General features: G+C 27.9%; 4 protein-coding genes and 1 non-coding gene across 5 annotated transcripts; 2 read left to right on the top strand and 3 right to left on the bottom strand.

The window, feature by feature from the left end:
• Positions 1-754: 754 nt before the first annotated feature.
• On the bottom strand, positions 755-827 carry Trnak-cuu (transfer RNA lysine (anticodon CUU)). Its single transcript has one exon. It is a non-coding gene; the product is annotated as a tRNA-Lys (tRNA).
• A 38-nt stretch (positions 828-865) lies between these two features.
• Positions 866-6,162, top strand: LOC149886169 (ran-specific GTPase-activating protein-like). The gene is made up of 6 exons (XM_090093530.1): positions 866-1,070; positions 1,571-2,837; positions 3,732-3,844; positions 4,884-5,044; positions 5,128-5,256; positions 5,344-6,162. The coding sequence occupies exons 2-6, from the start codon at positions 2,823-2,825 to the stop codon at positions 5,538-5,540; spliced, it is 615 nt and encodes a 204-aa protein (XP_089949656.1). The 5' UTR covers positions 866-1,070; positions 1,571-2,822; the 3' UTR covers positions 5,541-6,162.
• Positions 6,163-7,468: 1,306 nt separating this feature from the next.
• Positions 7,469-8,769, bottom strand: LOC149886168 (protein rolling stone-like). The gene is made up of 2 exons (XM_090093528.1): positions 8,611-8,769; positions 7,469-8,485 (listed from the first exon to the last, which is right to left on the bottom strand). The coding sequence occupies exons 1-2, from the start codon at positions 8,671-8,673 to the stop codon at positions 7,715-7,717; spliced, it is 834 nt and encodes a 277-aa protein (XP_089949654.1). The 5' UTR covers positions 8,674-8,769; the 3' UTR covers positions 7,469-7,714.
• A 4,018-nt stretch (positions 8,770-12,787) lies between these two features.
• On the bottom strand, positions 12,788-20,561 carry LOC145184374 (cytosolic arginine sensor for mTORC1 subunit 2-like). Its single transcript, XM_090093829.1, has 10 exons — positions 20,170-20,561; positions 19,196-19,458; positions 18,824-18,894; positions 18,413-18,603; positions 15,179-15,305; positions 14,646-14,769; positions 14,446-14,538; positions 14,264-14,343; positions 13,975-14,069; positions 12,788-13,753 (listed from the first exon to the last, which is right to left on the bottom strand). Exons 2-10 carry the CDS (start codon positions 19,411-19,413, stop codon positions 13,505-13,507), a joined length of 1,248 nt encoding a protein of 415 aa, XP_089949955.1. The 5' UTR covers positions 19,414-19,458; positions 20,170-20,561; the 3' UTR covers positions 12,788-13,504.
• On the top strand, positions 20,527-22,235 carry LOC145184702 (G patch domain-containing protein 4-like). The gene has a single exon (XM_080060447.2). It carries the CDS (start codon positions 21,330-21,332, stop codon positions 22,164-22,166), a length of 837 nt encoding a protein of 278 aa, XP_079916573.2. The 5' UTR covers positions 20,527-21,329; the 3' UTR covers positions 22,167-22,235.
• Positions 22,236-23,898: the final 1,663 nt, after the last annotated feature.

Below are 23,898 nucleotides of genomic sequence, written 5' to 3'. Positions count from 1 at the left end.
TCTGAAATTCCGTTGCAGAAAATACTAGAATGTTAATGACGTTACGGAGCTAATAATTTTAATAGTTTTTACTAGTGAAAACCAAAAAATTGTAATTATGTTTAGTGGTTTTTTATGACGGTTTTTTAGGGATATTTTTGGAAAACTATCCGTATAAAAGAACGAAAAATATTCGACAGCTTTTGTTTGGAAAGATGATTATTGTCGTTTAATTGTATTTGTTGCGAAAGAACTACATCATGAGAACTATTTTCTGTTTTTATAGATTATTATTTACCTATATTTTGAAATAAAAATTACGTTTTATTGCTCTTTTACTGCAGCTGCACAATGAAGAAAAATAAAGAATAAAATTTATATAAAAAAAAAGTTGTATCAAATCGCATTTATTACCATTTTTTTAAATGCCTAAACTATTGAATAATTTAAAATAATTCACAGACCTAGACATAGTCTAGATTTACTACTTTACTGTGGCTATCAAGAGTTACTATGGGAAAAACAAATTCAAATATTTCATCGCTATTGGAACAATGGAGACCAAAATGCAAGCGAAAGAGTCTAAAAAGGTTTTAGAAGAAGAGATAAGACTGTAAAAGTTAATTTGGTTAAAAAATAAAGTTTTTAAGACAAAATTAACAACAAATATTTGGTTGTAACCCACATTAATTAGATTATAGTAATTATAATTTTTTTCATAGTGACAAACAAAATGCACCCAAAGTTTTATTAAAAAAAAAAGGTCGCAAAAGAGCGCCCAACGTGGGGCTCGAACCCACGACCCTGAGATTAAGAGTCTCATGCTCTACCGACTGAGCTAGCCGGGCTATAAAGAGGGCAAAACATTTATAATCTATATTCTGACTTTTTTTTTTATTTTGATGTTTTTATTGATAAGTGAAATACTAAGTTAAAAAAAAATTATATTTCACAATGTTATGATATTTCATTAAATTGTTTGCGATATCATTACGTACGTTCTAAACTTTTTAGGATATTTTCATAATAGCGTTACCTAATTAAATTCATTTAAACTTATTTTACAAAAATAACAAATTTAGCATAAATTTGTCTTCACAAAAACTTTTGGTGTCTTAAATGCATAAAGCTTCTATTTTAAAAACTTAAAAAAAAATCGATATTTTGATTTATAAAAAAGGTTGTAATTTATTGGTGATAAATTATTATTTACGGAAAAACCAACCAGCGATGGTTTTATTTAAATCTTATATTACTTTCAATTATCTTTTTTTTTTTTTTTTTCTTTTTTTTTAATTTTTTATCAAAATTATGTAAGTTATATAACAGCATAAATTTACATTACAAGAAATAATAAAATTATAAGAATAACTTTCATTTTAAAATACCATCAATAAGTATAAGTCGTATAAAAAACAATTTACTTTAGAAGAAATTCTTGAGGTGATTTGAACTCATCATAAACTCTCATTTACTGATATGATTAATTCGTGAAGTTTAACACAACCCTCATTTAACAATGTATGATAGATTCCAAGGATTAAAGATTTAATTGTATTCTGTGTATATCACCTTTGAGAACGGAAACTAGAGAGGAACCTGAAAGAGAAAATTGAATGAATGAAAACACGTGTTGAATAAAAAAAGCTGTCGTACTATGAATGTTTAAAGCTCGCCTGATTATTTGTCATATGTTTGTCTAGATGTTTATTGCAATATCAAGATGACTTTGGTGCTGCACTTGCATCTTAATTTCAATGCAAAACTTTAGCTGAATCGGAAACGTTTTTATGTACATACATTTTAAATATACATGCTTGCATTGTTTTTTTCTATTACGCTGTTCATTATAAATTTGTGGAAGTCGTGGACTTCTACTATTCACATACTTATGCTACTTTTCAAGCACATTTATTATTTTGCACCATTATTTGTCTCACATACATTATCTTTTTTCCTTAGGTTGGGGAAGGCAACCTACAGTTATTTTATAATTCTACAAGGCGCTATTATAAAAAAATTTATAATAGAATATTTACAATTACATATTGTTAACGCACTAGATCTATCCTTACGAATTAAGTAAAAACACCGCTTTCCAAAATTAAAGGAATATTGAACTAAAATGATTTTCCAGGAAAAAAAAAAAAAAACGTTTAAAATAACTGTAAAACAACTTTAACTTAAAAACGCTTATTTGCAAATAAATGTGAAATTATAAAATAAAAAAATACAAACAAACGTGGAATTATAAAATATAAAAATAAAAAGATGCCAACAAATGTGGAAAATATTCTTGTTCTGTTCTCACTTGTATGACTTTTAACTGTTTTCTTGTATGAATGCAAAACAATTTAAAAAAATAGTAATAAAATTTTCTACAAATTTGGACAATTTGTAGAAAAATGATTTTTAATTTCCATTTTGAGTTTTTTTGGTTTAGTTCAGTTAAATTGTGGCTTTTAGTAGGAATGTAACTACTTAATAGGATCTTATGAAGGAGATGAGAAGCGGTGAGCAAGAAAGTCTTTAGCAATAATTATAAGTTTAAGCATCCCCCCCCCATTTCCTCTTATTTTAAAATTTGTCCTTAAAAAATATTTAAAGAATTAATGAGCTATTGTGGTATATAATAATTGACTTAATAAATGTATAACACCAAGCCTAAATATGCTAGAAAGTTATATTTTTTGACGAGGTTTTTTATTTTTCGGCTTCCGGCAACATTGAGCGCAATTGTGGTGTTCATAATTCATGTTCAATTACTGATAGAGCGCGAATTGCCCGCTTTCGTTTTTCCACTGCTAAATCTGTTCTTATCCCTTATATCACTTTGAAAGAAAATGTCAGAAGAGCAAGTAAGAGTTATTAAAATCAGAATACATTGGTCTAGATCTTCATTTATTTACACTTACACCAAAGTCAACTACATAACAATTTTGTAAAGATAACTTGTTCCCTCACAACGACCTCGACTTGAATGGGTTTATCCAAATGCACAACCATGCACTAATGCTTTTAGTTTACTATATTCTAGTAAATTGTAATTATGCGTAATTAGGCCTGCCTATCCTACACCAATAACCAACAAGAAACATTAATTGTGATCGAAAAATGTTAATAGTGGCTATCGAGACATGGAAATCCAAGTTCAATTATTGCAATTATTTTGTCTATGATTCTGTCAAAACAGCTCTTTATACCTAGAACTTAAAAAATTTAAATAACTAGATAAATGACAGTATTAACTGCTGCCATCAGTCAAAAACAACGATTTAACATGCATCTGTGTCTACTATTATACCTGCTATTGCAGGAAATTATAAAAATAAATGCATGTCAATGAATCATTATTATAAATATTATACAATAAAAACTAACAATGGTAAGATAGAATCACAGGAAAAGGCGCAAAGTATACTGATGTGCAATCAACATGTTTATTTAAAGTGCTTATCAACTAGTACACATTTTATAAGAACAATTTTGTATAAGAACAATTTAGTATAAGAGATTTACTTTTTTTTTTTTCATTAACATAACTTGAGCTGTTTTTTTTTTATTCTTACTTTTTGCAAGTTATCAAACATGTTCCTGTAAAAAGTTAGAAAAATCAGAAAATTTTGCATCTGATATTGCACAAGTTAATAACAATTAGTCTTTTATTGTAGCATAAAATTTATGTTATAATGAAAGATCTAACCTTAATAAAAAATTAGCCTTATCAAAAAAAAAAAAAAAATTTAATTTAGGTACCTGTAGTGGTTGGTAGTCCAGAAAGAGAAATACATGTCACACCACTTGTAACATTAGAGAGGGTTAATGTCTGTCCACGAGAAGAAGATGAAATTGAGTACTTTAAAATGTAAGTTTACTTCAGACATTTTTATAGCATTCTTTTACTTTTTTTTTTTTTTAAAAAAAAAGAATTGTTTAGATTATATATTACTTTACATCTACTTTGTAACTTTTAACTTTTTTTTGCATTTAAAAATTAATTTGTTTCCTTATTACTCCAATATCATTTTATAAAATTTCAAAAGTAAGAAAATTTTTTTAAGTTATTATCAGGGAGGGGTCAGCCTTTACACTTTGTTGGTGCTTCTTTGATGCACACTCTTGGCAACTTAATTTCACAGTTTTAAAATGTTTAATTAAAAATATAAGCCTACATAGTTATTTATAGTTATATACATAATTGTTAATTATGTTGTTAGAAAATTAAAGATGTTTTTCTTTTATATAGAATATTTTATTAATGCTTTATAGTCTTATGTTTACAGCTTTTATATATGTAATAAACCTGCACAATTGTCAAGATTCCATTAAATCGACTTTACGTGTAATCACAATTAATAAACAAAAATTGGTCTTTTTTCTTTGCACAAATATTGCCTAAAAATCTAGCTAACACACAAATGCAGCTTTCAGTTTCACTCATTTAAAACACTCTACCACTTCTGTGTTTTCCAAAGTGAAGCAAATTGTTTTTTAACCTTTACCTGGTCATTAAATTCCAGTTTTATTCAATGCATCCTGACACTCTTTTAAATATTTTTTTTGTCTGTTTTCTCAATTCTAAAATTCCTATTTTTTTAGAGGCATTTGATTGATACTTTCTTATTTAACAATTTTGGTTGTATCTCTTCCAGTTACTCAGTATCTGTCATGGGTGTTTTTCTTTTTAACACTCGATTATTTCACTAGTTAATTGATCTTTTCTAGCACCAATTTCTTAAAACTTTTGTTTTGATTATTGATGCAGGTGTAGGTACAGATGATATTCCTTGCAGCTAGAAGTGACATTAAGGAATTCTCTTGTAATTTGTGCAAGTTTAGGTGTTATTTTTGCACAACTAATGAAGTGCACAGCTTTATATTAGTTTTATCAATTTCACTTTTAGACGCTGTAAGTTATATAGATTCCACATGGATGAAGAAGATGGAGCTACTTGGAAGGAACGAGGAGTTGGCGAAATTAAAATCATGAAGCATAAAACAAGGACAGCATATCGAATTATAATGCGTCGAGATAAAACATTAAAAATTTGTGCAAATCATAGTAGTAAGCTATTTTTTTTTTACTTGCTGTGTTATATTTTCATCAAATTAATCTTCTTTATTTTTTGTACCTATTATTTTTTGCAGTGTTAGCAAGTATGGTTATCAGCCCTCATAATAATAATGAAAATGCATTGGTATGGAATACGCCATCTGATTTTACTGATGGAGAAAACAAACCAGAAACACTATGTATTCGGTTCGGAAAATCAGAAAGTATGTATAGTTATCTACTTTAACCCTTGTTACGATTTTATATGTTAATCAGTTGTTAGTTTGTTTAATAAAAGTTAACTGATTTAGATACTGCATTGTTTAAATCTAAATTTGAAGAATGCGTTGAAAGCTTGAAAAACGCACAATCGAACGCAAGTGACACTCTAGCTGACGGTATATCGTCATTGAAAGTAAATGGAGAAAAAGACGTTAATGACTTTAAAAAACAAATAGAAATAATACCTTTAAAGCAAGAAGAAACGAATAAGCCAGAAAATAAATAATAGCGTTTAATAACAAATTCTCTTATTTACTATTCTTCCTGCTAGTTTATAGATTATGATTCATCAAATTCTATAAACTCAAGAATTTTAAGAACTATATTTTTTAAAGATTGTTTTTATTTGCTGCAGTTCTTTGTTTTCTATCATGAAGTTTTTCTTGTCTCTTTTTATATCTATCCACCATGAATAAAGAAGAATTAATTGTTTTTTATCTCTCGCTTTAAACAAGAAAAGTTTGATGTATTGCTTTTCTTATTCGGTGTTTTTCTTACTGTTATATTTTTGAACCTACGGTTTTTATTGCAGCACATTTTTCATCAATGACAAGTTCGATTGGTATGCGAGAGGTTTGATTTATTGCGTTTGTTAGCAATAAAGTCAAAAAAAACCTCCTTTTCTTCAGTTCACACTTAAAAAGCATATGCGAAATCTTAAAAAATTTCAAAGCACATAGTCGAAGATGACGTTGCTTCATACCGTTCGCTCTCCAATATTTAGAGTACTGTATTGAAACGAGAAATCTTTATAACGGGCGCAGTACAGTAGAATTTATTTTCAAAAAAATTTTATATGTACTAGATTCAGTATTACAGAGAAAAAAGTATGGATGAAAATGTGCTATTAGCATTAGTATATTTAATGAAATTTATATAAGTAATAAAACTTGGATATGTAACACTGCTGCATTTAGGAGTCGGATTTTAAAATAGTATTATTTTTAATAACTATGATCGTAATCTACATTCAGGGGCATGTGGAAGACTGTAAACGAGTTTTTCTCTTTTCGGTAAAAACTTTCACAGTAGTTAACTTCATCAAAGATTTATTACTCAATTTTTTAAATAAATGTTTTTACATATATAAACAAAATTTGCATGGCGGTATTTACAAAAAATTGTAAATTTCACCATGCAAAAGTTCGGGAACGACATCTCTTGTAAATTTTACAATACTCAGAGCCTCAAGAATTATTTCAATAACACAATTAACTTAATACTTAATAGTATATCCTTTAGAATTTATATCCATTTGACATGTATTCTACTAATCTTATAACAGTTTTATGTCAATATTTTCCCAAACTTTTTTAATTGTAAATAAATCTTATTTATTTGTTGATATTCAATCTACTAACTGACGATCCAAATGTAAGTATTCTATTGGATTTCATTCAGTACTTTGCGTTAACCGTTTAAGAACAACTTTTCTTCTGAATCAAAAAACTCCTTTATTGACTTTGCTGACCGTTTATGATCCTTCTCATGTTGCAAGATCTCTTGGCAACTTTTGTATCGAATGTGGTAAGATTATGTTTTTCTGCTTAAGTTAACCCATAATGTCATCATAATAAATCCTGACCTGGTTCGGTGAATGATCGTACCAAATAAACATACTTTATTTGATACGATCCTAACAGCAAGAACTTTGATTTCATCGCTCCAGAGAATTTTTACTTAACTAAAATGTGGTAGCAAACTTGAGTCAAACTTTTCTATTCTTCGCAGGAATTTTTTGGTCTTTTACCTAACAACTCTGTGAGAACTTTCGCGATAAACCCCTCTAGTCAAATTTTTTACATTTGAAGTTACTTCTTCATTATTACAATTTTTCATAGCAATAATTGAATATGGTTTATAATGATGATATGGTTTAAAATGATAATTGGTACAGAAAAAGCTAGTTCTTAAATATTTTCTATGTTAATTTAAAGATCAATTGTAAACAAAGGTCAAGTGCACTAAAAGACGTTCCCAAACTTTCGCCCAGCAGCTTCAGAAACGTATTTACTATATTTTGCAAGTACTTTCTGGAATAAATAATATATTGAAAAGTTTTTTGATATAAAATATAAGTTAACCAATATGACATAACTCAACTTCTGTGCAAGTTTCAGTTCAATCGGAAGAAGAGAAAAAAGTTATCGAACAAAAACAACAAAAAAAAATTGGTTCCCAAACTTTTACACCCAACTAAATATACAAGGAGTTATGCTATATTTAAACATTTTAAACTATAAACAAAGCTGAGAATAAGAGAATTTTGAAATTAGAACATATATGAGAAAACTGCTCTCTATCCACAGTGTGGTAAAACCCTTAAAACCATTGTCAATTTAGTGTATTAGGAAAAATATTTTTTTCAAAAGAAATGTGTTTGTAAATTATATATATATATTAAATAACATTCGCTAACTCTCGAGTTGATCCAAATTTTTGGCGTTTTTTTAAACGGTCCAACAACCACAAAAATGCTTGAATAAGCGTGCTCGCACCAAAAGTTATTAATATATATAAAAAAGAACGGAGTGGTTCTCTTATCCAATCTAAAGCTGGATATATTGGAAGTCCTGTCGAAAAGTTATATATAACAGATATAAATGCGTATAGTAAAGCTAGGCACCACCCATACACAACATGTGCAAACTTGATAGGAATTTTGTGAAAAAGTAGGTCAACCAGTAATAAAAATAACGTAAGACCATGGGCATTCAATGCTTGAAATGAACGAAGATCATTAAATTGAAAAATGTGATATAACTCCAATCTTCCAACAAGTACCGTCCAATACATGACAACTATTATGCATGAAAGTAAGTATGTTAATGTAAACCACAACCAAAATAACTTTAAATGAAAAGGTATTTTACCACTTATTTTATCAACTTCTTCTTTATCATGTGATCCTGTTGCCACAACCGGGGTTATAACGTGTGATCCTGATGCCACAACTGGGGTTATTTGATTTTTAATATGAAACTCATAGATTCCAGATAATGAAGTTGCCCATACAAAGTAAACAACAGTAACTATAAGCCCCCAGTTTGTTAGATACTTCAGCCATTCCGGATCCTTGCTATATATTATGGAAAACAATATTGATGCTACCGCGTATATGGTAAATAAAACCCGTATAGCCCAGATTGTCTTCACAGGAAAACAGAAAAACTAAAATATATAAAAGTAATTTGTTGACCCAACTAAAAATGTTGATAAAAAGTATTAAAAAAGTCTTAACTACAGACAGATCTTCATCACTGTCAAAATGATCAGAAACGAAGTTAATTTCTTACTTTCATACAATAGAAGTCTTTTGGATTGTCGTGCTCAAGTGAGAAATACTTGCAAAAAAGCATTTTGCGGCAGATTTTTTTTCTCAATTAAACGCCAATAATTTAGTTCTCTTTGATTAACCGATCAAAATAAAAACTGTTGAAGGCAAACACTTTGACTTATTGTTTTTGTTGCACAGTAAAATGCGTATATAGTTAAAAAAAAAAAAACCTCCATTTTCTCTCAGTGACTCTTAAAACCTCTTTAGAAGTTATCTTAATATGTTTGATTTAATATGATGACTTATGATAAAATTTGCCAGATTTCGTCTCATTGATTTCATTTTTTCGGAGCAAAATTTAAGAAAATTGAAAAGCTCAAATTACACTACATAAACAAGAGGTAAATCAATTTGATCTATTTGCTATCGATCCTAAATGTAACTGAAGCTGCTGCAGATGCAGAAAATATATATCACATACAGTGATTTCAAAAATGATTTAGATTATCTGATCTTTTTTTTTAGAACAAACTGATCTCTTTTATATTCGGAAAGCGCAAATCATAAAGTGAAGCCAATACTTTTGTCGGGCGTAATATCAGAAAGACCCAAAATTCTGAATGCTGTTTAACAAAACAGTCTTTGCGTTGAAAGTTTTGGTAATGCTATTTTTTTAGCTCGTCTTTATATGTGTGACCTAAAGTCTTATTCATCATAGTATAGTAAAAACATAGAAAGTTACAAATTGGTAACCTAAAAAAAGAATATTTAAAAACATTTAAAGACTACAGGGAAAGACCAACAGTTGTTGTACTTTTTCTACTTTGAGGAAAACGGAAAATTTTTTTGAGAACATCAGTAGTCTAATGTTGAACATTTTTAAACAGCTCGCCTGAAAAAAAGTGGCACGCACCAGTACATGAAGAAAAGGACCCAAATGAGGAAATTTGTGAAATTGGACACCTGTGATGTTTCACGTGATGTCTTATATAAAGAAATTGCGCTTTAAAGATATAGTTCTTTCAAAATAAAGTTTAACAAATTTCTTTGAATTTTTTACATTTACTGGTTTTAAACAAAAACCAGTTTGCTAAGAGTCTTACATTTACTCCAGTTACTTTGAAAGATTTTTTTTCGAAGCTGATGCAACTATTTTTTGCAATAGCAATTTATAAGTAACTTAACGCATAAAAACATGGTTTTCTTAAATTTTCGTATTTAACAAATAGTTTTGTATGTCCTGAAACACTTGAAGATAAATTGATTTCTTTCAAGACTGAAATAGAAATAGCATTAACTATAACATCTCTCATTGGTGAGTAACTTTCCTGTAAGTGATAATGTGCCAATTTAACAAATCTTTTGTTCTGCTATTTCACAAGCTTTATTTATACCAATTAAAGACCACCTCTATCTTTAAAAGCTAGAAAAGTAGATTCATGATGGTACCTGTTATACCCAAGGGGTTAAAAGTATTGCATACATATTAATTGCTTTTCTTTTTACAAAAATAGCACAATAAGTTCAGTTTATTGAAGTCACATTATAGCGGAAATAACTCATTAAAAAAAAAAAACTAGGTATGGTTTGCATTTTCGAAACCACCATACTATGTACAGTGATAATCTAGATTTTGTAAATATTCTATCGACGCCCCAAAAAAAAAAGTCTTAAACGAATAGGTGTAGGACTTTTGGTTTTCAAGGTATTGTGAGGACGGCGTTTTTAATAGTTAATATTTTATATGTTTGTTTGTATGAAGCTGTTGAGGTTTAGAGGGTATGGGTTCTAGGGTTATGCGGAAGTTGGGATTAAGGTTGAGGGTTTGGGAATTACCAGGTAAGGAAAGGGCAAGGTTTGGTGATAGTTTGGTTAGGTATTGGCAAGGTTTAATCGTTAAAAGGTTAAGGTTACTTTTACCGTCCTCAATATATTCTATTACAAAATATAACTCAATAACTGTTTTAATAGTGTGCAATTATAAGCACTCTTTTTCAAAATATGGTTCGTTAAGAAGTCAGACGTCCACCATCAACAATAAAAAGCTCTGTGCAAGCTCTTAAAGATATCCCCCCCCCCCCCCCACACACACACACACATACCATCAATGAGTCGCTTCCATATAAAGTAGTTTCTGGAATGTTACAAGCGAAATATCTTTCATTTGGTCTTTTGTACACTCTTGGGCGGCGATCAGAACTTACTTGGCAAAACCTTGACTTGACTTCTGTAAATAAGACCTGTCCCCAATCGTGTATTTCCCAGTTCAAATGCTTCCTTACAAAAGTCAGCCTGTTTCTTCGGTGGTCTACGAACAATCTGGGACCAGTAGTTGCTGCCCGAGGTTGTAAATTCAAAGCGCCAAATCTTCTTCTTATGGTATTTTGACTAACAGCTGTTCCATGAACCTCAGTCTTCTAGCATGATCATTAGTCTCTACAAACCTTTGCAGAACCCTACCGACAGTTGTATGAGATACTCCAAATCTTTTATCAAGTAGGCGATTTGTTAATCCTTCATTGGACAAAGTAACAATCGCAACACATTCATCACGACTTAAATTTCGTCTAGAAAGCTGCATTGCGAACAGATGTGATGCTCAAATGACAGTGATCTTTTCCACTGTTAAAACAATTTAAAACCAATACATACTTTTGTTTTAGAAGTGAGGTTTAATTACAGCAAAACATGGTACTTATGAAAAGCTGTTATAATTTTGAAATTAAATAAGGGAAACGGAGTAAAACCTATAAAAGGCGTTACAATAAACATTATTATCATCTTTGTAATTGATAAATCCGGGAAATACATAATATTTTTTAAAATAAGTCAGAATTTATAAGTGGTGCGTTAATTTTGCGGTTAAGTGATATATATATATATATATATATATATATATATATATATATATATATATATATATATATATATATATATATATATATTCTAAAGTTTATATAACTTTATTTGATTGCTAGCTATCTTAAAAACGAAAATTGTAAAGAAATGCGTATAACAAAAAGAAAACTGCCATCATTAAATTTGTTATTTCAAATGGAAGTTGGTAGATAAACAAACTCATCCCTTCCAATTAACAAGTTTAACTTCCATCATGTTCTACAGTTATATATATATATATATATATATATATATATATATATATATATATATATATATATATATATATATATGTATTCCTTATAATACTCCATCTACCTGTTCAAGAGCATTAACTTATTTTATTAACCTTTCACAAATGAATTTCTTGAATTAAGGGTATCAAAAGCCTGATCTTATTTGTGTAAATTTTTCTGTAGCCTCACAACATTCAACATGTTCGCTACCGACTACGAGTACACTCGTGTTACGGATTGGCTTTGAGACTGCCGACGAGTATAGTTATATTAGTTATAATTATATATAGTTATAAGCAAAATATTTACCTGAATAATTTACCTAGGGTGCCAGGTAAATTTTAAATTTCCTAAATATTCAAACAAATTTTGCAGCTAAAATTTTTTGCAAAATAATTTTTTCATGTTTTCAAATGGGCAAATAGTTTAGATTCGTCTAGGCTGTATTGTAATATATCATAGTGTATCATAATATGTATTAAATATATGTTATGATTTATTACAATATTTTAATATATTCAATATTATAATATATTATTACACGTAACTATAAGATGTTATTACACGTAATCATGTGATAGGCCAAAATGTTTTAATCACACAAAAGTTTACCGGGTTTTATAAAAATTTGTTGGGCCCAAAACTAAAAATAAAAATCGTTAGATTCGTCTTTAGAGCAGACGAATCTATGGATTGAAGATATAAAAACAAATTGGATTTGAATGAAGTAGACGATGACCTCGATAGTTGTTCAGAGAAATCTTTACTTCTACACTGATATATATATATATATATATATATATATATATATATATATATATATATATATATATATATATATATATATATATATATATATATATCAGTGTGTGTTTATTTGTGTGAGTGAAAACATAAAAGATAACCATGCATGATAGACACTTTTTTTGCATGACAGGAAAAATATTTCTCTACAACTGTCACTAACAAGTTCATTACTCTATTAATTCAGTTTGATCAAGTGGATTTAAAAAAAGTGAGCTTGCGAAATAAACATGAGTTTAACATAAAAAACACATAAAGTATATACACACTAAGTTCGATATTGAGATAATAATATAAAAATACATAATAGTGGCTTAATTCCGCAATTTTTAAATATGACTTGTAATAATTTATGTTCAAAAAAAACATTTTTTTAAACCAAAGATAGCAAATTATTAACAAGGTGTTAAATCAAATCTCTCTCTATACACACACACACAAAAAAAAAAAAAACATCAAGTCGAGTGATCCTTAAACAATGTGTTTGCTTTATAAATAAATAAGCCTCTAATATATTCATTACAAGTAAAAGAATATAAGAAAAATATAAAAAACTGAACAATTTTTACAGAATCAAATCTTAAATAATGACGTGCTGTATGCTGACTTTTCAATAGCAAAAAAACAAAACAAAAAAAACACGGAAAAACAAAAGCGAAAACAAATTACACGAAAGAAACTTAATTTATGATCAAATAGATAGTTGTTACTCAATGATCGTTTTCAAACGGCTTAAGTATATTGTCCTGTTGACTTTTGCATTTGCGGAAGACTCAATCTTTAGAAGAGAAGTTCACTAAAAGATAGCTTAAGAACTGGAATTGTGAGATTAAATACTTAAAACTTCTTACCACGAACGAAATTAAACATTTCGAAGATCACGCTTTAGCAAATTTTGAAGACTCTGCACCGTTCTCATTGCAACTGTCTACGCATTTTAAGTATAACCGAGGCATTACCGGAAATACCAGTAGCCTACGGTGACGATGAGAATTGCAACTCAGGTAAAACATGACTTGTAGCTTGGGACAGCGAATGAATTTCACCTGGTCTAAACTCTGGTGATAAAAGTTCGTTTTGATTTGAGGGTTTTTCAACGATGGAAATCTCATTGTTAAGGTTATCTGAGGGCTTTTCAACGATGGAACTCTTCTCATTGCTGAGTTTCTCCACAGTTCTTTTGGCGAATAACTCTAATACTCTATCAATATCGCTTTCTAAAACCTGTCAAGTAACAATTTTATTGAAAGATGACGGTACAACTGCTACGGAGGAAAAAACCAATTTAAAAAAAAAGTTAATTCTTTTGTATCTTGAGTATGATGAGATTTTGGGCTGACATGACTATATTGGTTATATTGGTTCGCTAATTTTATTTCTCGGCAATGGTGCACATAAACAGACGATAAATGTGACTTAAAAACAACTTTAACTAAATTCCTTACCATGCAATACTCCATATTATATGTGCTAACATAGTATGTTGAAAGCAGGGCTGAAGCCAAAGGCTCAACAACTTGAGCAACAATCCCACATTCATCTGTAAATTAACAAAATGATAAAAACTTGAAGAAGAATAGTCTTTTGTTATTTTACCATCATATTTTACTTTAAAAATAAACACATTTTTGGATAAATATAGAATAAGTAAAATATGAAAACCATAATTCAATAGAGCAATTCATTTAATGATTGTGTAGATCTCAGAATGATAAAATAATCATCATTACATACCAAACCCCAAATCATCCCCAATAATAACCATTCTCCATGTCTCTTCATTTTTTCGAGTATATAGAACGTTATTAGGAAATCTGAGAAAAAAAAGAACTTGAGAAAAATGTTCAATAGATTAATAATAGCAAGATCATTAAATATTAAATATTATCATTTAAATTTTAAAACTCGCAACTTACTTGTCAAATGCATTCTTATTGAGAATGAGGGAAATATCTCCACAAACAACAGAAAAATGAAAAAATAAATCTTCAGTTTTGTCCTTTTGATTCCTATAGGAATTTTAAGAGAATTATTGTAGGTACAACAAGAAAAATAAATAACGTTTTTAGTAGATGCATGATAAAATATCATTATATAAGAAAACTAAAAAATATACCCTGAAAAAAATATCAATTCAAGCAATATCTGAATAACAGCAGACAGTTTTGATGCATCAAGACCAGTAACACAATACTGGGATTTTGGGCTGTAAAATGGATGACAAATTGGAAGAACTCCACCTTTTAAAATTTACAATAAAAATTTATTCCTTAATATAAATCTAGATAACTTGAGCACAACATAAAATTTTGCTGAAATAATAATTGAGTTACAACTTTCTTGGTGATGAAAAAAATGTAAGATCTTATTTCTCAAAAGTTCATAAGAATTCTTCAAAAGTGAAACATCTGACTTAAATACATAATTAAAATCCAGAAAAGATCTTCAAATTTTGAGTGTTTTCATGTAAAGTAGAAAGTATTTGCAATGAAGAATCTGAATAAAGACTCATAATATAAAATTTCTTTTATATAAATTGAATAAAAGAAAAGGTAAATTATACAATACAAATGATTCAAAAAAATCCAAATACACATACAGAAATATTTTTTCTAAAAAAAAAAATGAAAAAGGATTAAATAAGCTCACTTATATCAGGAGTTTTGGGCGATGAAGAGAAAGTTTGATTATCACTGACACGCTTATGATCTTCATTGAATATTTTAAAATAACATCCTAATACATGCAAAGCATCATTTAATTGGTTTTCTTGAACCTGAAAACAATTCCAGAGAAAATTAGTGACATCTTTTGCTCAAAGAAAAGTTTTTTTTTTGCTTATGAGTGTTTTTATATAAAAGCCATAAAAAAAAATTTGACAAATTAATTATCAAAAAACTCTGGCAGGATAATGTTGAATGCCTTGCAAATATTGTTAATGGCTGTTGCTTTGTAACTCTTTTTTAAAAAGTTTTTTAAGTGGAAATTTTTACATAGTTGATGTAACCTACAGGATGGCACAAAAAAAAAAAAAAGGAATTTGAGTGATGTATAATTTTTTAATTTAACTTAATTTTTTAATTCTTTGAGAACTGTCAAAAAACTTTAAAATGGAAAGTTACACAGCAGAATAACAAACAAAAATTATCGATCTTAGAAACTGTGATTGATCAAAATAATCTATCTTGAAAACTGTGATACATCAAAAAAATCAATCTATTTTGAAAACTGTGGATAAATTGTATTCACTTATTGTGTATATAGCAGAATTTAATATAAGCACTAAATCTTCAGAAGTTGAATTGATTAAGTATTTTCAACAAAAAGACGCTTTCTGTGACCTTTCTCAAGAAAAGACTTGAATACTGGAATTCAAGTAATAACTCCAGAAATCTTGCATAAAACCAAGGAGAATGTTTTCGAGAGAGCTTGACTCTGTGAAACTGCAAATGGACACCACTTACATGATGTTACTTATCATGTTTAAATCTTGACCTTTTTTTAATCATTCCTTAAATAAGAAATTATAGATTACTCAAATCTTTTCATTTCTTGTCACTTGATCTTCTCTTTATAAGGTTACAAGAGAGATCAGGGCTGGGTGATATTAAGGGCTTTTAAACTATCCTACTTTCTGAAAAATATTATACAAAATGAAAAAAGGTTCCTATGCATGCCTGACTTTGAAAATCATTTCCAATTATTTCTAAAACTACCACAATCAAACTGCATCAATTGTACAAACAATCAAACTGCATTTAAATTGTACAAACAAATTAGAAACAAGTGAAGTGCTTCACATATTATCATTTACCCAAAATATTTTTTAAAGCTTGTGGCTTTTACATAGGCCACTATTTACTAGTATGTAGTTTTCAACATACTTGTTTGTTAATTTAATACTACTGGCTATTTAATTTTACAATGATTATTATAGCTGTAGCTACTACTTGACCTGTAGTAGCCACAGAATGATTCTTTACCACTTTAGAAAGTGATATTCCTGATATTATGAATTTAATGTGTTTATTCAATAACATTTAACTAAGGATAGCAGATGTATTTGTGTAGAACATCTTCTAATTATCTTTATCATGAAATATCATTAAAACAAACATTGAGAATTTAGTTTTTGTCAGTCAAAATTGTGAAGAGTTGTAAAATTCTTTGTCTGTTTTATTTAAAAAAGCAAATTAAACTTAAAAGCTCCTTATTTTAATTTTCAAAACTTAATTTGTCTTTTATCAAGATAACTGATACACTTTTTCAAGACTTTTAGAAGTATTCTAAATTAAATTCATTTATAACAACATGACTCAACTTTATGTAATAAAAAGATGCAATAACACCTAAATGCAGAAATATCATTTTCTTAACAGCTCTATGTACTTTCTTCAAAATTTAAGGAAATGCAAATTTTTGTATCAACTACCCCCTGTCTTTCTTAAACAAGATTATTTGTATATGTGTTGTTTACTAAAATAGTGGTTTAACTCCATTTACACTACTTTTAAAACATTAAGGGATTTGTAAGATGGACAACAAAATACATACATACATACATACATACATACATACATACATACATACATACATACATACATACATACATACAAGCACTTTTAAAGTAGCTTTACACTTTGTTCAGTATTTTAAAATACAAATAAACTTTGTACTAAATATTATGTAAAAATATTTTAGTTTCTTTGATTTAGATAGATTAGTGACAACTTTTATTATGTAAGTCATACACTTTTTGTATTGTAAGGTTGCAGTTCGATTATTGTTAATTTGGATTACCAATTTGTGCATAATGCTTTTAATAAGCCTTATGCACAAATTGGTAATTATATTTACACTGTGAAATATTGTCTTTTGAGTGACTCACTATAGCCTTCTATTATTTATTTAAAATGTAGCAAGAAAATACCTTTTACACACAGCCTGACCTTTATCAACAGTTTTTAAGAATTATCTTCATCTTTTCTAATAGATCTATTTACTGGAGATTTCCTGCTCACCCTTTTATGTTGTATAAGTGCATACAAATAAAATTTTGCAAACTGAAAGTTTCTACTTTTCAAAATAGAAAAGTAAATGTCTCTTAAAAAAAAATTATACTTTTCAAAATTTGGAAATAGACCGTTATTATAGTAAACAACACTAATATATAAAAGCTAAAAAAGCTGTTAAATCTAAAAAAAATATTTATATTAACACTTTTATTCATAATACATGTTTTCTCGGCTTTATATCATAACACTTTCTGTTATGAGAAAATAACTCATATTTTAATGAAAATAAATTGAAGAAGTGTGAATTTAGTAGTCTTTTGCAATCATGATGTCACATGAATTTATTTCTTATTTAAACTAATTAATACACAATCCAATTAAAAAAACAAAAACTTTTCAACATTTTTATGTACTCATTACATTCTGAAGTTGTTATTTAATAAGATTTTTATTCAACTATACAGTCATACCAAAGTAATAAATAGTAAGTACTTTAACTGTTTTGAAGTTAATTTTAAATTTATTTATTGTGTTCATCACAAATCTATATTTATTATCTAAAGATAGCTTTACAATAAGTTTATACACACAAGTACACACACTAGATAGACAAACATGTTACAATTAGTGGCTAGATGTCACTATCTTAGTATACAAGTTAAGTTTTTATATTTCCAGCATAAAAGAAACAATTAGCAGATATGTGGAGGCCTATTAAAAACTTTTTATTACACTGGTGATATCTCCATTGTACAATATTATCTTATTGCACAATAGAGATATCACTAGTGCAATGAAAAGTTTTATTTGTTTTTAACAGATCTTTAATTTACATAAATTAGATTTAGTAAAAGCTATTCTGACTTACAAGAATGAAGTCTGATTGATATGTTGAAACGCAAAGAACAGAAATCTTATGATCTGCTAAAGGACCAATAACTGATTTAGAAATTTTTGATATACCAACTAACTCATTAGATACACCCATTGCTCCAACTGAAACAGTAAGAACACGCCATCTATGATTTGAATTTTTCAGTGAAGGGTGTGCAGGAAACTCTATAATAAACAATGTGTTAAATTTTAAATAAATATTTTTATTTTGTAAGTTTAAGAAAACAAGGTCTTACAAAATCAAAACATAAGAACTTCAAACATTTTTTGGCTTTCTGAAAAATAAAATATCTGTAACAAATTTTGGCTATAAGTCTTGCCAGACAACCTTTACATTTTAACATAACAGTAATTTACATTTGGTTGAAGAAAAAAAAAAAAACACCTTTATAATCTTCATCAGTAAGTATAACTGTGTAAAGACCATTACTCTCAGTAATACTGAAAAAATTTGGTCTAAAAGAAAAACAAAATTGCAGTCAGTTGTAGCAACAGAAATGTTTTTTAAAAAAGGTTTTCTTTACTAAACCACAACTAATCAATCAAATAACATTAGAAATAAAAAACTTGAAAAACTAATGAACTTATTTTACAACCATAATAACAATATGTCATCTTTAATAATTAACAACACTTAAATATTATGCTGAAATTTTTTAAAGCAAATGCTAGATAAAAATTTTAAGCAAATTTTATAGTACATTTTGACCTCTTTTCATCAATTATTTAAAACAGAGAAAGAACTAAAGCTACAGACCTTGCTTCAGGTAATAGAGCAATCTTTATAATTGCATGACAAAAATACTGAATGTCTGATTTTGCGATTGCACACACTTGTAGACGATGCTCTAAAAGATATAACTCCATGGTACTATCAGGTGGTGAAGTACTTAAGACATAAGGAGATGGTGATGAATCTCTACGATAAGATATTCCGCTGCTAATAAAATGGGACAAACTTTGAATAAATGCCATGATGTATGTATAGATCACATAATTTTGAATATTTGAGAGTGTTAACTGAAAGAAAAAATGTAAATGCTTCAATAAGAAAAGCTGTAAATTTTCTCGCTGATTCAAAATATTCATAACTATAAAATGTTATCTATAAACTTATAAACTACAATTTTCTTTAAAAAACTCACTATGACAGTACATTAAAAGTTAAGTTTAAAGTAATTCTAGCATTAAGCTACATTAAAATCTAGGTGCCTAATTGAAATAGCCTAATAAATATTTTTTTCTGAACTACACTCTACATTTTTTATTTAAAGCATTATCATTAACAATAAATCATTATTAATTACACAATACTATAAGTTGCTATTAAAGCACTTTTACCTGTAACTGATACTTATTCTGGTAGGAAAATATTTCTTCAACATTTGTAAAAAAAAAAAAAAATGTTTCAAAAAGCAAATAAACCAAGCTTATTTGATAAATATTTAAATACCTACTTATATTTCATCATAGTCTGATCAGAATGCTAGACACATTATAATAAATCAAATATTTTGATAAAAGAGTAAAAAATATATACTTGTAAATAAAAAATACGAGAACAGTATAATGACAAATAAACTGACTTTGCTGTTAAGCAATATATTTAAAAAATAGTAATTTCTATCATTTTGAACGTAATTACGAGAAAGCACTGTTTTTTTGTTGCTTTTTTTATTGTTGCAAGAGCAAATATGAGAAAAGCTCTAACACGGTTAATTAGCCATTTACCTTTTGTGTCTTTTAGATTTAGCTATGTTCAGTTTATTCCATTGGTAGCAACTCAATATCGACAGAAGGTACAAATCCACATATAGTACTGCAAGTATATGACAAGACAAAATAAATCTACCAGACAAATACGTAAATGCCAGTTGTACTATAATCTACCTTTAACAAAATTTTCAGTTAAAAGTGAAATTATTATAGTTTATTCGTATTATTGATTTATTTTAGAAATAATATAATAACTTAGGAAAATAGCTATGTTTTGTTAAAAGAATATCTAAACTCAACATCTGAAATAACATATTCTAGAAATCGTCGATCTTAGGATATGCTCGTAAAATATTTCAATCGATTAAATTTTTTGTGCGATTTACTCAGAGGAAATCCCAAAAACTAAACGGTATGGGGTGATCGTTGCAAAGTAGATCTTTTAAGCTTTTAACTGTTTTTGTAAATTAATAATTCAACCAATTTAATACTTTAAAAAAAAGAAGTTCTTATTTTTAAAGTTAAGAGTGCTAAAATTCTAAAAAAAAATTGTAAAAATGTTGATAAAGTATTTTTTTACTTCCACGGTTAGTTGTATCTATCTGCAAGCCTCTGAAATGACACACAAGGTTTTTCCAAGATAAGTTATTAAAGCAAGTGTTTAATGAAAATGATGTTGTGTCAAAACTTTCTAATACACCTTTTACGTTCTTTATACATTGTATACTTTGAGCCGAGCATTTTTTTTTCTTTCTTAGTTCGAGACTTTATGTATTGTTTTACTTGCATACTTTTTTTTGCGTTTATATTTGCCTAAAATGTTTATATTTACAGAAAATACTTTTTCATTTTTTATACTTTCAGTTAAATTATAATAAGAAATTACTATGAAAACAAACAGCTCTTTTGTTAAACTTTCGTTTTTGTATTTTGTCAAGTTATTTTTATTTTTGATCATGTGTGATTTTTTCAAGCATTTGTTTTTTTAACTTTACCCAGCCTTGGAATATGCTTTATTATGCCTAAATTTAAATGAAAATTAGCAAAAGCCTATAAATAAAGTTGAGTGTATTTGATAAAGTTGTATGTAAAGGTATATTTCAAGTAATTATTGCAACTTTTATAGAGTGATAATTTGAAGTATTCTAATAGGTTTTAGAAAACTAAAAAGTTAAATGCATAACTCAGAATTTGCTAGATCACAGCTTTACAAACATGGTTGGGAAAATGGAAAAGGTCTTGGTCGTTCTGAAAATGGTATAAAAAGTGCACTAAAAGTTAAGCTTAAAAATAATACTAATGGTCTAGGTCATAATCAAGGAGATGAGTTCACATTTCATTGGTGGGACCATATATTCAACAAAACAGCCAATTCTATTAAGGTTTCTTCAACAGAAGATGGGGATAAAATTGAGAAAGATTTAGATGCAAAAAAAGTTATGCCATCATTGGTCTCAAGCAAAAAACCTCTAAAAAGCTGTTATGCAGGAAAACCATTACTATATGGTTCGTTTTTAAAAGCTGGGACTTTAAAAGAAGAAGAAGAGTGTAACAAAGTCATGCTATCAGATGGCAATAGTGATAGTGATTTATCTGAATCAGAGAATATAACTGCAACAGACACACTTGAGAAGACATTTCAGTTGACTGGTCTAACTGGTCATAAAGCAGCAAGGCATGGTTTTAAGTTAAGCGGAAAATTGAAACGAATTCAAGAACAAGAGTTTTCACTAAAAGAATTCAGCAGTGTACCACATATGATAAAAGAATCTGTAGTAGATATAAAAGTAGACAACTCTTCTGTTAAAGAAGATAAAATTTGTTTGAAAAAAAGAAAGTTCAAAGATGAAAATATACTTGAGGAACAAAGATTAAAAGTTTCAAAGAAGAAAAAGATCAAAATAAAAGACTCAGAGTATAGTCATAAGAACTATACATTAATAGAGAATTTTTCTGAAAGTACAGAAAATATCTTATCTAGGAAGAATAAAACAAAAAAGAAAAAAATGTAACACATTCAATTTATATTAACTTAATTTAGTTAGAAATTATCAATAAAATAATATCAATTGAAAATTTGAGTAGAATTTTTTTTTTTCTATATTAATGTAGGTATGTTCCACATTTACAATTTTAAAAGCCTGTTCAAAAATCATATGAAAAGCAACTAATATTAATGGCAGTATTAGAAGTTTATTTTTATTGATTAAGGACAGTAGTTAGAGTAGGGGTTTTTGAAATATTACATTTCTAAGTTATGTTTATATTTTGGGAAAAAACCAAGATAAAAAAGTAATTTGGTTTCTTCTTAGTAATTTAGCTTCAAGGGTTTTAATTGAGTTTTAAGGTAAAAAACACCTCAGTTTTTTTTTCTAATATTTTTTAATATTTTAGCTTTTAAACAAAAAAAACTAACTATATCTGTCGAAAGTGTTAAGTTTTTTTTAAATACTAAATGGTTTTCCAAGTTGATTATCATTTAAAATGCCGACATCTAGAATTGTTTGTCACCCTGGTCGTACTATCTCAAAAATCCAATATATAAGATTTGAATATTTACCTCATGATTAACAACCATTAATCTTAAAATTGAACTAAGGATATTTTAACAAAAGCTAAGTATTTTATATAAACTGAAATTTTCATAATGGCGACAAAAAAATAATGCATTTCTTAAGAAGTTAAACTTTTCACAAATCAAAAAATCTTTAAATTCTTAAAAAAATTTTCTAACTGAAAGGCTACGTTCAATAAACGTTGATGACTAATGACTGAGAGTGGAAGGCCTGTACTTGTTTTGTAAATAGTTGTTGAACTAGGTTTGTCCTACTTATAGCGACACTAAATATTGGTATAATCAGAGCAATAATTCCAATTATTTCTAGATGATGATGCGACAAAAGTTTTGTAAGTTTTTCATGTTTAAAATCATTTATATTTCGCCTAACAGCAATCCCATAATCCCATAGGAATCCTATTGGGTGTTAATTGTAGGATTAGTCAACGTTTCTTTTCCTTTGAAGTGTAAAATTCAGTTTTTTCGTTACACTAAAAATATCTCAATATCTTAATCTTTTTTCTTAAAAAAACATTTTGAAGAAACTTAAACCAGAATGAAAGCATTTTTTTACAACTCTATTTATCACACTAGCCTACAGTTTTGTATGTATTTTGCTATGGTGTTACAATTTTCTGCATCTTTTTCGAGAATATAGAAAAGTTTAATGAAGTTTTAAAACAAACGCTGTTCTTTTCGACATTGATAGTAAGGAACTGCTCATGAACTGGAACCATTAAGCAGACTCCTTGTATACTTCCATTAAATCTTCAAAGTTTTATTAAGTTTAGTACTTTGCCTTACTCTGCATACTACAGGAATTTCTTCAAACGTTAGATTAGAAAAAGATAAATGACAGCTTGCAATTCTTAGTAAAAACCCGTTACTATGCGTGTTGCTAAGCATAAGAAAATTTGCTTAGTGAAAAGAAACGTCAGATATCTAAAGAATAGAATCTTATTTTTAAAAATGGTTTTCAATTTCGTGTTCTACGATAAATTTCGTGCAAGTATACACAAAATTCAATTTTTTATAGGTTATTTTACCTTTGTCTTACTATAGTAACCAATTAACATTTGAGAAAGATAAAAAAAACAGACCATCCTGAAGTAGTTTATAAAAAAAATCATTGTTAAAAATTTTTAAAATGTATCTATTAGATTAAGGTAAAATTAAGTGCGATAAAA

This window comes from Hydra viridissima, unplaced genomic scaffold (assembly GCF_058129835.1).
Source record: "Hydra viridissima isolate aposymbiotic clone 2 unplaced genomic scaffold, HvirCarnegie_v1 scaffold_7, whole genome shotgun sequence".
NCBI lineage: Eukaryota > Metazoa > Cnidaria > Hydrozoa > Anthoathecata > Hydridae > Hydra > Hydra viridissima.
The sequence above is the reverse complement of the archived record's forward strand: the minus strand, read 5'-3'. Positions and strand labels throughout refer to the sequence as shown.

Bases quoted from the DNA above. Each gene is read 5' to 3' on its own strand.
- LOC149886169 (XM_090093530.1), top strand. The intron at 3,845-4,883 runs GTAAGTTTACTT...TTTCACTTTTAG, and splicing joins GAAATTGAGTACTTTAAAAT to ACGCTGTAAGTTATATAGAT. The intron at 5,257-5,343 runs GTATGTATAGTT...TAACTGATTTAG, and splicing joins TCGGTTCGGAAAATCAGAAA to ATACTGCATTGTTTAAATCT.
- LOC149886168 (XM_090093528.1), bottom strand. From the start codon at position 8,673: ATGCTTTTTTGCAAGTATTTCTCACTTGAGCACGACAATCCAAAAGAC. The intron at 8,486-8,610 runs GTAAGAAATTAA...TATATATTTTAG, and splicing joins AAGACTTCTATTGTATGAAA to TTTTTCTGTTTTCCTGTGAA.
- LOC145184374 (XM_090093829.1), bottom strand. From the start codon at position 19,413: ATGGCATTTATTCAAAGTTTGTCCCATTTTATTAGCAGCGGAATATCT. The intron at 18,895-19,195 runs GTCTGTAGCTTT...TTTTTCTTTTAG, and splicing joins GCTCTATTACCTGAAGCAAG to ACCAAATTTTTTCAGTATTA. The intron at 15,306-18,412 runs GTAAGTCAGAAT...AATTGTTTTCAG, and splicing joins ATCAATCAGACTTCATTCTT to GTTCAAGAAAACCAATTAAA.
- LOC145184702 (XM_080060447.2), top strand. From the start codon at position 21,330: ATGCATAACTCAGAATTTGCTAGATCACAGCTTTACAAACATGGTTGG.